The 16,984-nt window shown below is 41.7% G+C and overlaps 1 protein-coding gene across 7 annotated transcripts in view; it reads right to left on the minus strand.

The window, feature by feature from the left end:
- Positions 1-16,984, minus strand: part of NSD1 (nuclear receptor binding SET domain protein 1) — a 116,702-nt gene that overhangs the window by 61,212 nt on the left and 38,506 nt on the right. For all 7 annotated transcript variants that reach the window (XM_088465527.1, XM_088465525.1, XM_088465524.1 and 4 more), the window contains 2 exons: positions 16,557-16,732; positions 957-3,201 (listed from right to left, as the gene is read on the minus strand). In XM_088465527.1, coding sequence (XP_088321653.1) covers positions 957-3,201; positions 16,557-16,732 — 2,421 coding nt within the window. The remainder of the gene's footprint in view (positions 1-956; positions 3,202-16,556; positions 16,733-16,984) is intronic.

Genomic DNA, 16,984 nt, shown 5'->3' on the forward strand with positions numbered 1-16,984 from the left:
TGCCTGCCCTCTCTGAATTTAGCTTATGTGCAAACGTGCCGTCCCCACCCTATTTGGCCCTTTTCTCCCCCATGTGCAAATGAGTTGTTTGGCCCCAGAGAATGCACAATGCAAAAACATGCAGGATACGTCTGCAAAGCAGACTTCTGCATCGGCCACTATGTTATTTCTATGCTGCATTTTGCATTAATTTTATTATACTAAAAGCAGACATTGATGCTGTTGGTAGAAGTGTAAAATAAAACACATATATGGAATTTAAAGCACCTTAACATATGCACTTGAACACAGTGTGCAAAGTGCTTAGGGCGTGATTCATTACGTAACGCAACTGCAACAGCGTACACGGATTGGCCGATGTGTATGTGAGTTAGCATAGCGATTGCTCTGCAATCGTGCACGCAGAAAGAAAGTCATCACAAATGGAGGGACGGGACATCAGCGTTTGGGGCTGGTGACAAAGGAGTGGTTGGAGAAACGCAGGCGTGCCTGTCCGTTTGAGCGCAGTTTCCTGGACATACATGGATTAGCCACTGCGACGGCATACACAGCTTGAGTACTCACTGCATGAGACGAGGTTAGCCATTTCTGAGTAAAGACACATTATAATTGTGCGTGAGGGACCAATGTATACACAGGACCGCAAGGTATTACGGATGTGAGATAGCGGTAGTGGGAGGTAGTAGGCATCACTATGCTGGCGGTGCAACAGCATTCATTAGCATATTCTCGGAGCAGAACTGCGTGCCTAATCGCAGCCACGATTGCAATAGCGATCCGTAGTGAATCAGGCCCTTAAAATGCAAATTGTAATAAAAATACACTCGTACACAAGGCCTTAATGTGCACAAAAAGTTTTGTTCTTGAAGTCAACAACAGAACAGGCATGGCACAGAATATAATCAGATTATAGACCGAAATAGAAAGACACATTCTTACAAATAGGCAATTCATACCTCGCCGTCGTGGGTCCGATTGTGCCGCAGAATCGGAAAGTTCTGGTGCTGCACATGTTGCCTTGTGCTGCTCAGGCACTTCTGAGGCTCCCTCGTCCTTGTCACCCTGATTAGCTGTAGGAGCGGTCCAAGGCTTGGGAGAAGAGCTATTTTTGTGGTTCTCTCGACTAGTCTGGTTAAACCTTTGCCAACGCTTTTTTGGTGCAACACAATTAGTGTCATCAGACTCATCCCACGCCGGGCACTCACTGCTCTGTTCAGAGTCTAGTGCTGTGTCTTCCTTGTGACCAGTAAGCATTTTACTTGTGCAGATTTGGTACGGTCGTGTTATACTTGGATCAGGAGTTTCAATGGTTGACTTTATAGGGGAAATACTCGCTAAAGCATCTACATTGTCTTTTGGTAGTGTATCTGTTTGAGAAGATAATTTACAGTGGGAAGAAGAATCCATTTCTATCGTACAAGTTGCCGTTCCAAATAAAGATTTGCTCACGCTATCTGAACACATATTCTCTTTAGGTGTAGAATTAATCATGTCACTTGTAATTATGTTTTCTACCGTCTTGGTTCGCCTCTTCTGCAGAATGCAGGGTTTTGTAAATCTTTTAATTGGGAGAGGTGCTTTAGGAATAACATTTCTGGGATCCGCCACACTACCTGTTGTTGTAATCTGTTCAAGTGCACCAGTCTGAGTTAGTGAAAGACCGCCTGAACTGGCACTTTCCTCAGACTCTGCCTTCACGTCATTAGTTGGTGAAGACTTACAAACCACACGTGAATGGTTTTCAGATAGGACTTCCGGTGAGGCAGATAAGGAAGCTGTATTTTGTCCTGTCATAATTTGCCTTTCCTTTGTTTTTGTATCGTGCATATCTTTTAACATCATTAACAGGCTGCTGAATTTATAATCTGGTTCCATGGGTATTCTGTTCTGCCCCGGGGCAGATGGTAAAACTAAAGATGTGGATGATTTAGAGGAAGTACTATCAGAACTGTCCTCATTCCCTGACCTGCTGGATGGCCCTTTCAGTCCAGACCTAACATGCTTCTCTGTCTCCATATCTGAAGAATCACAGGATTTATCATAAACATCAGAGCACATAGTTTCCCCAAGTCCAGTCTTACTGGGAGAAGATGTAGGAGACACAGTAGAGGTTTGAGAATCTATACTGCAATTTTCATGTTTGGGATTTTGTGACAAGATTTCCTCTGCTACACAGGTGTTACTTTCAACATTTAGAGGTACATTAACATCAGCTATAGAATGATGAACTTTAGTAATAGCATTGCCTTCCATAGTATTTTGGGAAATCCCAGAAGAATCTGATTCCGAAGATGCAATTGTGGCATCTGATGAAGTGTCTCTATGACTTAGAGCACAGTCACCAATGTGGACACCTGGACTATCTGGAGGATACAGATGCTTACAGGATGAGGAGTCTGTGTAGTTGCTGCAATCCAATGAATCTTTGAATCTGACGGGCTTCTCATTAGTGTGTACAGGGCTGGACAGAGAGATATCCCGTACATGCTTCTTGTTTTTACCTTTTCCTGTGGCCTCTGCTGTGTATACACTTTGCTTTGGACATGGATTAAGGGACACAGGCTCACTTTTTAGTCTGTCTGCTGTAAGAGACACATCTGGTTCTATGAAATCTGATTCCGATTCATCTGTATCACAGTCACTTTGCGATTTTGTCTCATCTGAACACTGACCTCGCTCCACCTCAGCACTACTCTGATACTTCTCAGAAGAAATGCTGGACAACAAATCACCACAATCTGCATTGGAACAGGTTTCCTTAGTAAGGCTGTAGGCATCTTTAAATCCTTTCTTGGCATCACTCCTGTCTCTCTCGTATGGTGGCACTGTACACTTTTCATCATCGATTTCACTACCCCAGCTTTCAGGAGATGCTGGTTTTATAGATGTAAAAGCAGATTCTTCATGTAAAGGTTTGGTCTTGGCAGCAGTCTTATTTATAGGCTTACGGCTTATGCCTTGTTTTTTCTTCAAAGAGTCTTTTTTAGTGCAAGGCAGTAGTGGGACAGAGTTGTGCAGAGGCGGCTTTACAAAGCCATTCAATACATTGTTCACTATCCCATTGAACACCTTTCCGCAATATCCTACTTGTTGATCTGCGCGTCTCCCAAGTTCCATAACATCTCCATAGACGGTCTTGGTAAGGCAATCTTGGGCATGAGCAATGCTCGACTGCCATAGCGATAGGAGTTTTGATGGAATCTAAAAATAAAAGACATTCTTGTCAAATGGAAAACTGTCAATTTGGAATTACATATTTATTACATTTACATATATTTTCCAGTGCCACTATTATTAGTGCTGGATAGTAACTATATGGGGTAATAGAACTAAATAAGTACATATCCTACTTATTTCCTTACAGTCCCCAAAACTGGGGTTCCCCCTTGACACATTTTTCTTTTATAACACATTTTAACCCTTGGCACAGAAAAAAGAAAATTGCCCTCCAGCACACTGCAGATAAATCAAAAATACTTGAATCCTACATGATAATAGAAATTCAGAGGTATTGGTTTACATACATTTGCAAATATATGAATAAGCGCTGGGCCAAACGTCAAGGCTCCTCTATACCAGCGTCCCTAAAATTAAGGGGTTCACATCCGAGAAGCAAGGCACCCCAAAAAATTCCAGCCAAGGACCACCCCCAGGGCATCACACGAAAAGGGGAAAAAAGGTGATAGTGAAGTGTTAACCCTTCACTGTTTATTATACATGTACTTTACTTTTTTATTTTCATTCTTTATATGCAGCTGTGGCTGCTCTTAACTATCTCTTTACACTGCACTTTTTTTTACTATGGCGGTGCCCTGGGGCGGCTTAGGTGGGCAAGTTTTGAAGTGTCCTGCGCTCTGGATTTGAACCCTAGTAAGTTAGGTACCTACCCTAAAGAGGTTACCTGGATATGGTGGGTAGGCCCATAACCTTGGCCATGATTATGCTAAAAACCTCTATTGATTGCAAAATTTTATTGCATTTATATATTATCAATAATTTGGAGTTGCGTAACTGAGATTTGTCTGTTTCTGTGCATGCAATTAGTCTCATCAGGTAGCACCTCCCATTATATATATATTTTTAGGGTGTGCAGTCCAGGAATCTTTCCCATATAGTCCCCAAAACTGACAGACAGACTATGAATTGTGAATCATTTGTCCACCTCCTACACATCAAATCCTCCCTGCCTTATAAGACAGAAGTCTTTACTTAAATGTGAAACGTTATTATCTAAAAACGTGAACTTCACAGCTAATACGATACATACTCAATACATTTTTGAACAATTTTTGGGGGCATATTCAATTAAGGGTGGGGTTTAGCATGGTACAAAAACCTCACGCCCCTTTGGATTACCGCGGGTATACGTGCTCTCGAGAGACAGTATCCAATTGAAAAAAAAAGTGGTGGCAGAGTTTTCAGAGCTGAAAAACCTGCGACGCGTAAAAAAAATAAAATAGAAAAAAAATAATACTTGTCTGGGGGTCTCCCCTCCAACTGGTCACTAGGGATGTGGCTGCTGGGAGGCATAGTTCTCCCAACTGGCAAGTGCTGGTTTTACACTCACATGGGGACGGGGGTGTCACTCACAAACACACACACTCATTTATTACCAGTTATTTATATAGCGCACAGATATTCCGCATCAGTCCCTGCCCCAGTGGAGCTTACAATCTATGGCCCTGATTCAGAGCCTGACGCTCTGACAGAGCGCTCGCTCTGAATCAGGGCCGTCCTACTTAATTTTTAGAGTGGCCTCCTGGCCGCTCGTATATAGCTGTGGGTGACCACCCACAGCTAGTGCGAGCGGCCAGGATGATGGTCGCGATGGTCAAGACCATCACGACCATCGGACTTGCGACGAGACCCTTGTGGTAGGGTCTCGTTGCCGCAAGTCCCAGTGGACTTCTTGCTCTTACAGAGCAAGAAGTCCACCCACTGACATCACTTGTGATGTCAGTGGGGCCGGCCCCAGACGGTAGGCGTTCCCATGGGACCTTTACAAATACACACCCTGCTGCAGAAGTCACGGCTCCCAACGCTGGATGCAGAAGAGACCGCTTCGGAAGGTAATTAAGGACTAATTAAGCTAATTGGACTTCCAATTGCTTAATTAGTCCTCAGGGGGGTACCGCCGAGGTCCCAGAGAAGGTTTCGCTGTTTTTTCCCAAAATTACCGATTTTAGGAAAAATCAGACTTGCCACGGACTTGCGAGAAAAGAGACGCAGAGTTTTGCTATTCAACTAAGGGACTGAAAAAAAGAGGCAGCAATTTCTATAGAAGTCACCACATCTTATTTTCAGTCCCTTAACTGAATACCAAAACCGCAACGGCCGCAAGGTTTTTTTTTTTAATTTACATATCCTGCCCCCATAGTGTCACGAGAACATTCTGTGACATGACTTATAGCCAGTGTTGCAGTTTATAGTTGCAAAAGGGAACAATGTTAATTATTTTGGCTACCAGGTGGAACGAGCAGCCATTTTTATATAAATATATGGCTTTTATTCAACACTTTCTCCAATTTAATTTTTTTACTCAATTTACTTTTCACTCACTTTATTTTACTAAATAAGATTATGGAAACAAAGATGAAAGGACAAAAATTAGCCTAGGAGATAAAGTCTCACATTATGATTAATTGGGAGGGGTTGGCCAGAACGGGCAGGGAGTAGGATGTACATGTCCCCTTGCTCTATGGCTCAATTTTCTCCTTCCACAGGGGGGGGGGGGGAGAGACACTGAAAACACTGGGGTAAAGAGGATGTTGTGTGGAGCCTAGAGCTTTATATCTTCCCCTTCTATACCCCGCTGACCTCATTTCAGTTTGTGCTCGATGGAGCTGAGCATTTTTTCCATGGGCTGTGAGGCAGTCTGTCTTTATTTTTTGGCTTTGCCTGTATCTGGTCTAGCACTACAGGATAGCTACGTAGGAGCCTCCAAAAGGGACCCACTTGGACGTCACAGGTCTGTGTCAGGGATCCCTGAGCGCAGTTGTCCACTGACACTCCAGTACCACTGCGCACTGGAAGCGGCAAGAAAGATCCTTCCTCCAGGTTAATGGAGGACTGATCAGCACCGTGAAAGACGCGGCTCATCCCCATCCCGTTACTACCACAAGATAAGTGGCCATTAAATTTGCATGGGCCACAGCGGAGGATTGAGCGTGGGGCTTAGCAATAGCTATTCACTTGATAGCTCTTGCTGATAGGCTGTTCTTGCAAACAGAAATCGTTTTCCTTCCAGGGGGCACTGTCTGTTAGCCTGGGAGGAGGAAAGGGGCTGGCTGCCCCCCCCCCCCCCTTCCCTACTGCATCCATGCAGACTGCCTGCCATACTCCCGCCAGCAGAAGCTTATACACATGGGAGTACACCTGAGCCTTCCTAGACACAGGGACCCTGAATCTGGGTACCTCTCCTCCTCCACTTCTCCTATAGGAGTCTGGGGTTGTGGGCATTTCTCTGTAGGGATTTTTTTTGTTCTGTGAATACAATACAATATGTGTTTATGTAACAGGTAGCCAGTTAGTGAGGGCTTGTTAGTACAGTAAGACTAGTCAGTTTTCTGACCTCTCTCTAACAGTCTGCTCATAGCTGCTCTTAGTGTATATATCTGCTGCTAGTGCACTTCTGTCATTACTGTATGTCAATTGTTAGGAATATAGAAAATACAGGTGCAACTTCAGGCTGCATTGTGCTGTGTTTGTTTGTATATTGCATCAAACTGTATTCCCTACTCTTTCACCATTATGTCTGGGAAGGGAAATGCTGCAGGGTTGCTTTTTGCTTGTGCAAAGTGTAAAACCAAATTTCCTCATGCATGGTCAGACTGGAGGACAGTTAGCGAGATACTTGCATCAGAGTGGAACAGCGCCTGCGACCCCACCTGTGGACAGGCTAGCTTGTGGCGATAAAGCAAAACACAGAATGATCCCGCACCAGGGAATTATTTCGAGGAATATGATGAGAGCTTAATTTTTAATTATTTATATCATATTTAAATCTCTCTTGTTGTTATTCCCAGGTATCAAAGGGTATATTTATTAGGGATGTGCAGGCTCGGATAGGTTCGAGTTTGACAAAGTCCAGGAATGATGATGTTTGTCCATGCAAGATGACGTTTTGCCTCTTTCTGAGTTCCGTTTTTTTGGAGGGAAAAATTCGAACTCAGCATGCAAACTCGAACCTATCCGAGCCTGCACATCCCTAATATTTATAGAACTATATTTATATTCCACTCACTGTTTATAATCCCACAATGAAATCCGTGGATTATGTACCTGGGTGGTGCTACCGAAAACTCTATATATTACATGATTTGGAAACAAAAAACAAAGAAAAAAAATGAGAGTATTTTAATTCGGTGCACACTATTCGCTCTATAAATTCCACAAAATGTTCTAATAATTGAATCTGTTAAAATTATTAACCTTTATTATTTATATCATTAAGAAAATATTCATTTATTTATTAGGAACACCAATACAGCAAAATATTATTAAAACAAATAAAGATTCTTTAGAAAAAAAGAAATCAAGCAAAAATAAATGTGAATGATATCAAAGAAAAGAGTGAATTGAAAGAACTTTTCAAGTACCGCTGTCTATTTATTGAATAAATTTGTAGTAAACTCAAATTAAAGAAGAGAGAGTAAACTCTCATTCATTTGTTTAATATGTCCCAAACTAATGTCTTAATTTATTTAGTATGTGTGCTATCTTAAGTAGATATATATCACACCGTGGATATCATATATTCCACTCTAATTTATCATTGGGACATAGCCTATATTACTGTTAGTCATATGTATTCCTCCTATGTCATATGTTTGGGACATATTAAACAAATTAATGAAGAGAGAGTTTACTACTACAAATTTATTCAATAAATAGACAGCGGTACTTGGAAAATTCTTTTAATTCACTCTTTTCTTTGATGTCATTCACATTTATTTTAGCTTCTGGCGATGTTTGACGGGGCGATGTCAGAGGTGTAGCAACATTTGGGATACAGGCCACTTCTATTCCCCCCCTCATCTGGCTCCTCCATGCGCCCACTATTCCAATGCCAGGATCTACTTCTCTCAGGGACAGCTCTGATCGCAAACTTGAAACTGCTCTGAAAATCGATTTGCATGGTGGCAGGGGCATCCCTTTGGCCCATCTTTGTCTCCGCCTAGGTAAATAAAGCAGTTGAAAAATGGGTATACCTACTGGCCGAAGGCCTACACTCTGGTACACCTCAGGCAGATCTGCTTCCGCTGATTGAACACATCAGAGTCTCATCTACTTATGTGAGACAGCCATTGACACAGGCCTAACAGTGTTCAAAAGTTTCTGCTTCTGATATTGCTGCTCGCAGGACTAAGCAGTCTTTGGAAGCTCTTCCCTTTTCAGGAGAGGTTCTGTTTGGGCCCAAGCTGGACAAGATCATTGATCTGGCTACAGAGGGATAAGAGCTCCTTTCTACCTTCTTCTGTTTCAAAACCCATTGCACCTTCTGGGCCTTTCTTTTGGCCCTCTGGTCAGTGGCATTTTCGCAGGTCCAGGGGTCAGTCATCTTCTGCCAGGGTGGTAAATCTAAAGGCAGTCAAGTTCTGGCTGTCATGCCATCTTTATGCCAGAGTTTCAGAAAAGTTTTCTGCATGAAGGGTTACCCACCCACATAAGGGATCCTATGGTGGGAGCGCATCTTCAGTTTCAGCAGTTATGGTTTCGGGCCTGTTTAGATGCCTCGGTAAGGAGTATACTTCTCTACAGAGTACAAGAGAATTTCTGGGCCCTGCTCCTCTGAGGTTCTTTTCCACAGGTTACCTGCCTTGTGTACAAAATGTTTGGCCTTGAAGGTGGTGGTGAGAAACCAGATTACATCCGGTGCGGTAGTCACTGTCCCGGTAGGCCAAAGGATTTGTATTCAAGTAATTTTGTGGTAGCAAAACCGGACGGCTCTGAGCGACCCATCATGAATATCAAATCTCTGACGGTTCACTTAAGTTTCCAGAAATTCAAAATGGAATCCCTGCTCTCAATGATTGCAGGAATGGAGCAGGGGGAATTTCTAGTATCTACGGACATTCCAGATGCCTAGCTCCACATTCCTATATGGGAACCTTACCAATCCAATCTCTTATCTTGACAATCTCTTGATAAAGGCCGCATTCCCATTGGTCCTTCACTGATGTCCTTTAGACACATCATATTCTCAGAGCTCACATTTGAATTGTGAATTTCAAAAAATCCCATCTCAGCAACAGTTTTTCCTGGGCATGAGCATGGTGTTTCTTCCGCTCTACAAGATCCTGACTATCCAGTCACTGGTGCGTCTGGTTCTAAGGAAACGTGCGGTTTCTGTCCACTTGAACAAGTGTCTGTTGGGAAAGTTTGTTTCCTCCTTCGAGGAGTCTGTTATGCAGATTCCATTCCAGGTATCTTCAATTGGACCTGCAGTTCTCACCTGTCTCTTCTCTGGTGGCTGGATTCCAATTTTCTCTGCACCGGTTGCCCATTCACGATTTTGGACTAAACTCTAGTAACCACAGATGTTAGTCTCAGGGACTGGGAAGCTGTGGTTCTCCAGTTTGTGTGTTTGGTACAGTTGTGAGGTGGTGCTGCCCATAAATGTCCTGGAGTTCAGAGAGATCTTCAACGCCTTGTCGGCAGCTCCACAGCATCTGCAGGGGTGTCATGTGATGCAAGTTCGTCATCACCTACAGATATCTGTACTGTCGCAACTTCCCAAGCCTGTGCAAGGGAGCAGTATACCATCTCATCCTGTCCAGGGGCAAATGAGAGGCTTATCTTGTGGTTTGTCTATAAGGCTCCTAGAGGATACCAGCTGGATCAACAACTGGCGACTATCTCCTCCTATTCCGTAGTTATTTACTGTGACATTCTTTACTATTCTCACGAATGCTGCCTATTAACTAGCAGACCTCAAAACGACTGCACGATTATGACATCGTAATCGTGCAGTCGTTTCAAAGTTTGATGTGCCTTCACTGAACGAGCAGTAGTTCAGTATAGTAATATCAATCATCTGCAAACATGCTGAACTTGACGTTATCGTCAGGTTATAAACACACAGAAAAAGTAGGCGGCGTCTAAGAACACATATCAGGGAGTGTATTTATAACCACCTTTATTAAAGGCTCAAATATCAGTATATGTAAACATTCAAAAATATTAATAAAACTCCCGGGAGTATAAGAAAATTCTATACACACAGTCTGTATTTAAATGAATAACATGTCTTCAAATGAAGCACAAAATCACAATTAAAAGACAATCACAATAAAATATCTTTATTATTCTCAAATTGATGGATTGAACATCTGAGCTCTGGTGCTTCAATGAGCCAGGTGAAATTGACCCAGTTGGCAGCAATGTTCTGAATAACTGAGAAATTTGTTTTCATGTAGCAATGAATTGAAAGCTAAATGGCCCAATAAAACTAAGTAGCTGACAGTGTTCCACAGCAATTAGCAACAGTGTGTCCAATGACTGAGAAAAAAGCTGCTAAACAGCAGTAAATTGAGAGCTGAGTGGCCCAATAAAACTAAATAGCTGACAATGTTCCACAATGCGCTGTGAATATGCGCTTCCAATGTGATAATGCGGAATGAGAGAACTCAGTCCTCCGCTGTACTCGCTGCTCTCTTGGCGGGCCCGCCGCTCCAGCGGCTTGCAGATGATGGTAGCTCCGACTCCAGCAGCATAAAAAATATATATTGCACACAAAACCAACGTCTATCCTGATGGAGAAATCCGTCCGCAGTCCTCCGAGTGTCTCACTCACAGGAGGTTGCGCGAGTCACGCGGGGCTTCAGCTGTGTGTATGATGTGTGAGCGGGAGAGATATATAGAAGTAGTCCTAAGGGATGAGTCTGCGGCAGCAATTGGGTTCAGCTCTCACAAGTGGTCCGTGTCCTCAACTAGTTTCTCCGCACAACGGCGGCTTTTTCAAGAGGCGGAAGTTATCGTCAGGTTGTCCAGTATGTTTGCCCAATGACAGATGTCTAAAACGACCTGCAGGAGCGCACATCGCTGGTCGTTTTAGACATTTTTCTAAACGATTTGCCAACGATTGAATGATAACGTTCAATTTAATTGCCTAGTGGATGGGCAGCTTAAGTTTGACAATTCTGCAATGTCCCTTTGATGTGTACCCTTTCTTTGATAGTGAGACAACCCTTAGTCAGCAGAGCATTACATATTAAGATACTTGTTGCCTACCTTTCTTTTTACCAAAACACTATATTGCTGGAGAACCCCTTGTTTATGGCTATTTAAAAAGTAGCTCTGGTCAGCTATGCCTTGCTTCTAACTGATCTATATGGTCATATATAGCATAGCTCACATTATTAATTTAGAATATAAAAAGTTCTGTGTTGAGGGTGGTGGAGGAAATCTAGGTAGCAGTGTAGATTTTTGTTTTGTTTTTGGGGAATCACGTGTACAGTAGTTAGGGTGCGGTATGTTAATGGGTGTTGTCTTTGAAGTGTTGACTGCTGTATATTTTGTCATTTCCACTGTAACTTGTATTGTGGGCTTTACAGTAACTTGCGTCTGTATTAGAGTTGCCTGTTTTGGTGTCAGGCACTAGGGAGGGGCCTTTGACACTTTCTGTGGCGATATAACTTTTCTAAAAGATTGAACAATACAGAACCACCCTGTTGCCCTGGGCCTTTGTTGCGGGGACCTGAGTGGTGCCTTCAAGCACTTGCTTTACTGATAGGATGCTCTATGGTTCTTAAGTGAGACTTTTCACACAGTGCTAGTTATGTATTACTCACATTTGATTTTTTTGTGGAGAGACTATTTTCTCCTTTTGATATTGTTCTCAATACTAGAATACCTGTGAGCTGCTGTGGATACTGGGGGCTTATGTAATAGAGTGCGATATGCAGCCGATGTGAGAACGCCAGTGAGTATTCCTGTATTTTGAAAGCGGTAATCATTTTAAAGGCTAAACCAGCTTGGTTTTGCATCTAAAATGATAGCAGTTTTAAAAATACAGGAAGACTTGCAGGAGTTCTCACATCGGCTGCATATCGCACTCTATTACATAAGCCCCCAGGAGTCTAAATACCACCAGGCCACTTCTTTTTATGTTGAAACTATTGCAATGGGACCCTGTATTGTTTCTCATATTTCTTTTTTCTTTCATATAATTTCCGCATATGTGCTGGGGTCATTCTTTCGTCATGTGCTTCCAGTCTAATGCCCTACTTCTTGTTTGCTCAGGTCTATTTTATTGTTGTGTTGATGAAAGTTTAGATTAAATTTTTTTTACACTCAATTAATAATGTTGTGTTTAAAATAAAATCAAGCTCTTAAAATGAAGGGAAAATGTTTATACTGTCAAGTCCAATTAGCCATAAATAAAGGAAATATTTTATGCAGCCAATTTGACAGCATACCACTTTGAACGGTCTCCAATGTTCTACTTTGACAAAATGACACGAGTTACATTATCAGGCACAATCCGATTCCAATGCCACTTGTCTCTGGGACTTGTTTTGTGCAAGGATAAGAACCTGGCCAGTGTGCAAACATTTTTACTATCAAAAATATTAATAAATAACTCTTTACATGTATGTAAAAATTTCATACGCAAATTTGTACATGACGGGATATGAGCACAAGTACATCTACCCACATTTTGGTCCAAGCATTCTGCACTATTTTAGATATATTGATGATGTCTTGGTTCTGTGGCGTGGCACTGCTGAAACATTTGCAAAGATGATAGATGAGTTAAACTCCCTTGAGACTCCCATAAGATTTACCAGCAGAATAGAGACTGAGAAAATTGAGTTCTTAGATGTATCTATTTTTAAGGTAGGGAGATCCCTTGGCACAACTTTATTTTGTAAAATGACAGATAGAAACACGCTTCTCTATGGGACTAGTCCCTATCCCAGGGCATTGAAAGAAGGACTGCCAGTCTCCCAATTTGTCCGTGTAATATGAAACAATACAGTGAAAGAGATGGCGGAACATCAACTTGAAGAGATGGCATCCAGATTTTTGGATAGGGGATTTTCCAGCCGAGTAGTTAATAGAGGCCTAAAGAAAGCGAGAAGAATCTGTAAGAGAGTGGAAAGAATTGAGGATAAAGATAAAGCCGAACGCCTTGTAGTCACCACCCAGTATAACACCAAAGCGCCCATTTTTGCCAAATTAAGAAAGAACTGGCGGATTATAGGCAGTGATCCAAACTTGAAATGCCATAAAAAAACCACAGTTAGTAGCGTTTAAAAGAGGGCCGAATTTAAGGCAACTGCTGATGAAACCCACCCAAAATTTCAGAAGGAAATATGGTGCCTCATGGTTGTGCCATAAAAAAAAGCTGGCTGCTTTCGTTGCTTGGGATGTACCACTTGTGGCGGGATGATAGCTGGCAAAGAATTTGCACATCCACATACTGGTGTGAAAATCCCCATTAAGCACTGGTTGACCTGTACCACATCTTTTGTAATTTATGTTTTTATGTGCCCTTGTGGGCTTTACTATATTGGGAAAACGTCAAGGTGTTTTCGAGAGCGAATGGCGAATCACAGGAGTACAATTAGACAAGCCCTACATGATAGAAGGAGTGATAAGCCGGTGGCCCGACATTTTTGGGAAAAGGGCCATCAGGTATTCATTTTAAGATTAATGTTGATTGATCATGTGCCCAAAATGGAAAGGGGTGGTGACAGAAATAAACTATTACAGAATGAAGCCCGATGGATTCATCGGTTGGACACTATTGAGCCAAGAGGCCTCAACGAAAATATTAATTCTAGGTGTTTCTTATAAATTATTGTAAGCTAAGGGTTAATATGTTAGGGAGGAAATGTATTATGCGTATGACGTACATATACAGTCAGGTGCATAAATATTGGGACATTGACATAATTTTCATATTTTGGCCTCTTTTCACCACCACAATGGCTTTGAAATGAAACAAACAAGATGTGCTTTAACTGCAGACTTTCAGATTTAATTTGAGGGTAATTACGTCCAAATCAGGAGAACAGTATAAGAATTACAACGGTTTCTATATATGCCTCCCACTTTTTAAGGGGCCAAAAGTAATGGGACTATCAACTCAAAAGCTATTTCATGGACAGGTGTGGGCTATTCCCTCGTTATTTCATTATCAATTAAGCAGGTAAAAGGTCTGGAGTTGATTATAGGTGTGAAATTTGCATTTGGAATCAGTTGCTGTCGACTCTCAATATGAGATCCAAAGAGCTGTCACTATCAGTGAAGCAAGCCATCATTAGGCTGAAAATCAAAACAAACCCATCAGAGAGATAGCAAAAACATTATGTGTGGCCAAGTCAACTGTTTGGAACATTCTTAAAAAGAAAGAACGCACAGGAGAGCTCAGCAACACCAAAAGACCCAGAAGACCACGGAAAACAACTGTGGTGGATGACAGAAGAATTATTTCCCTGGTGAAGAAAAACCCCTTCACAACAGTTGGCCAAATCAAGAACACTCTCCAGGAGGTAGGTGTATATGTGTCAAAGTCAACAATCAAGAGAAGACTTCACAAGAGTGAATATAGAGGGTTCACCACAAGATGTAAACCATTGGTGAGCCACAAAAACAGGAAGACCAGATTAGAGTTTGCCAAACAACATCTAAAAAAGCCATTACAGTTCTGGAACAACATCCTATTGACAGATGAGACAAAGATCAACTTGTACCAGAGTGATGGGAAGAGAAGAGTATGGAGAAGGAAAGGAACTGCTCATGATTCAAAACATACCACCTCATCAGTGAAGCATGGTGGTGGTAGTGTCATGGCGTGGGCATGTATGGCTGCCAATGGAACTGGTTCCCTTGTATTTATTGATGATGTGACTGCTGACAAAAGCAGCAGAATGAATTCTGAAGTGTTTCGGGCAATATTATATGCTCATATTCAGTCAAATGCTTCAGAACTCATTGGATGGCGCATCACAGTGCAGATGGACTATGACCCGAAGCATACTGCAAAAGTAACCAAAGACCTGAATCTGATTGAACATGCATTTCACTTGATGAAGACAAAACTGAAGGGAAAATGCCCCAAGAACAAGCAGGAACTGAAGACATTTACAGTAGAGGCCTGGCAGAGCATCACCAGGAAAGAAACCCAGTGTCTGGTGATGTCTATGCATTCCAGAGTTCAGGCTGTAATTGCCTGCAAAGGATTTGCAACAAAGTATTAAAAAGTGAAAGTTAGATTTAGGATTGTTTAGTTTCTCCCATTACTTTTGGCCCCTTCAAAAGTGGGAGGCACATATAGAAACCGTTGTAATTCCTACACCGTTCACCTGATTTGGATGTAATTACCATTAAATTAAATCTGAAAGTCTGCAGTTAAAGCACATCTTGTTTGTTTCATTTCAAAGCCATTGTGGTGGTGAATAGAGGCCAAAATATGAAAATTCTGTCAATGTCCCAATATTTATGTACCTGACTGTATTTGATTCTTTAGTATATTATTATTTTTGTTTGAATTTACGGCTTTGTTTAATTTTGTGGGGTTTAGGTGGTTACTTACCTCCAGTGACAAAACCTATATGTGATTGGGTTAAGGATAAAACAACAAATATGGATAAATGGATAAGAAATAGTTAATTTTAGTGGACACCATACAGCTTTTTCCACCAGCTATAATCTGGCTGCATATTATGTCCTGTTTATGTACATATTTGGGTGGTTTATGTGCATGTTTAATTTGTTGAAACTCCTGTGATAAGCAGATGCTATCATACAGGAAGTGCGTCACCATGGTGAACGGCATGGAGCGCATAGTTGGAGGACCGGAGGCTCGGCTATTGAATAGGAAGTGCGTCACCATGGTGGAACGCATTAGTGGAATGCATAGTTGGAGGACCGGAAGGACGGCTTGTACGCTGAGCTGGCTTGACATGTGGAGCTGTAGTAATTAACAACAGCTGTTGATGATTAGCGTGTATCAGGGATCGTATAAGGGGAGAAGTAATGTGATGTTTTTCCGTATCGTGAAGAGATGATGTGATGCTGCTGGTCTCTAAAGGTCGAGAGATAAAGGGGCCGAGGTCGACAGACAATTTGAGCATGGATATGCCATCATGACATGTATCGAATATTTGGGTGATTACGGAACAGCCAGAAGGCTGCTGAAACCTGATTGTGCTAGGAGGCTAATGCTGATTACACTTTTTTACTGGGTGGTGATGAAGAATAACCAGATGGGGCTGGATTAATATTAGTGATTAATAATGGACTAAGTTCATATGATGAATAAAAGTTTTTCTATTTTTTTGAAAGAGTGCCCTCTTGATTCCGGAACTATTAATGAGCCAGTTCAGTATTATGCTGGCCATCTTTAGAGTGAGCACCTTGTCAGTTGTGAACTTTCAAGGGGAGTGCATACCATTGCGATACAGATATAGATGTGTGTGTGTGTATATGTATATATATATATATATATATATATATATATATATATATATATACATACACACATACATACACACACACATATATATACACAGTTTTGAAGATAGATTATCTATACAAGCACTTACCTTACGTTTGTTGGGACCTTCCCTTATCTTCTGAGGCTGCCGTGGATCTGGCAAGCTTTCAAACTGATAAAGCCCTTTGAATGGAACAACTGCCTTTGCAGTAACCCAAACTTTTTCAGTGAGATCTCCCAAAGTTTCCACGTAGTACTGCCGAGGTGGCTTCTTGGTGGTTACTTCTAGGAATTAAAGAAATAAAAATATATGTTAAAGTACTTTTGCATCAATTTGGGAATAAATGTTAAGAACACTTACACTACACATGAACATATCAACAGATAGCACACAAAATGGGACACAGAGGCTGTAAAGTATAATACTGTAGTAGCTTTGGGCTACTGAAATTGGCAATTTTCTTAGTCCATGTATCAAATGCTGCATTGACATGCCTGGAATTTTGTCATGAATATTGCCTAGAACATGTTCAAGTA

Source organism: Taudactylus pleione, unplaced genomic scaffold, assembly GCF_031769625.1.
Source record: "Taudactylus pleione unplaced genomic scaffold, aTauple2 ptg001990l, whole genome shotgun sequence".
In the NCBI taxonomy this organism is placed as follows: Eukaryota; Metazoa; Chordata; class Amphibia; order Anura; family Myobatrachidae; genus Taudactylus; species Taudactylus pleione.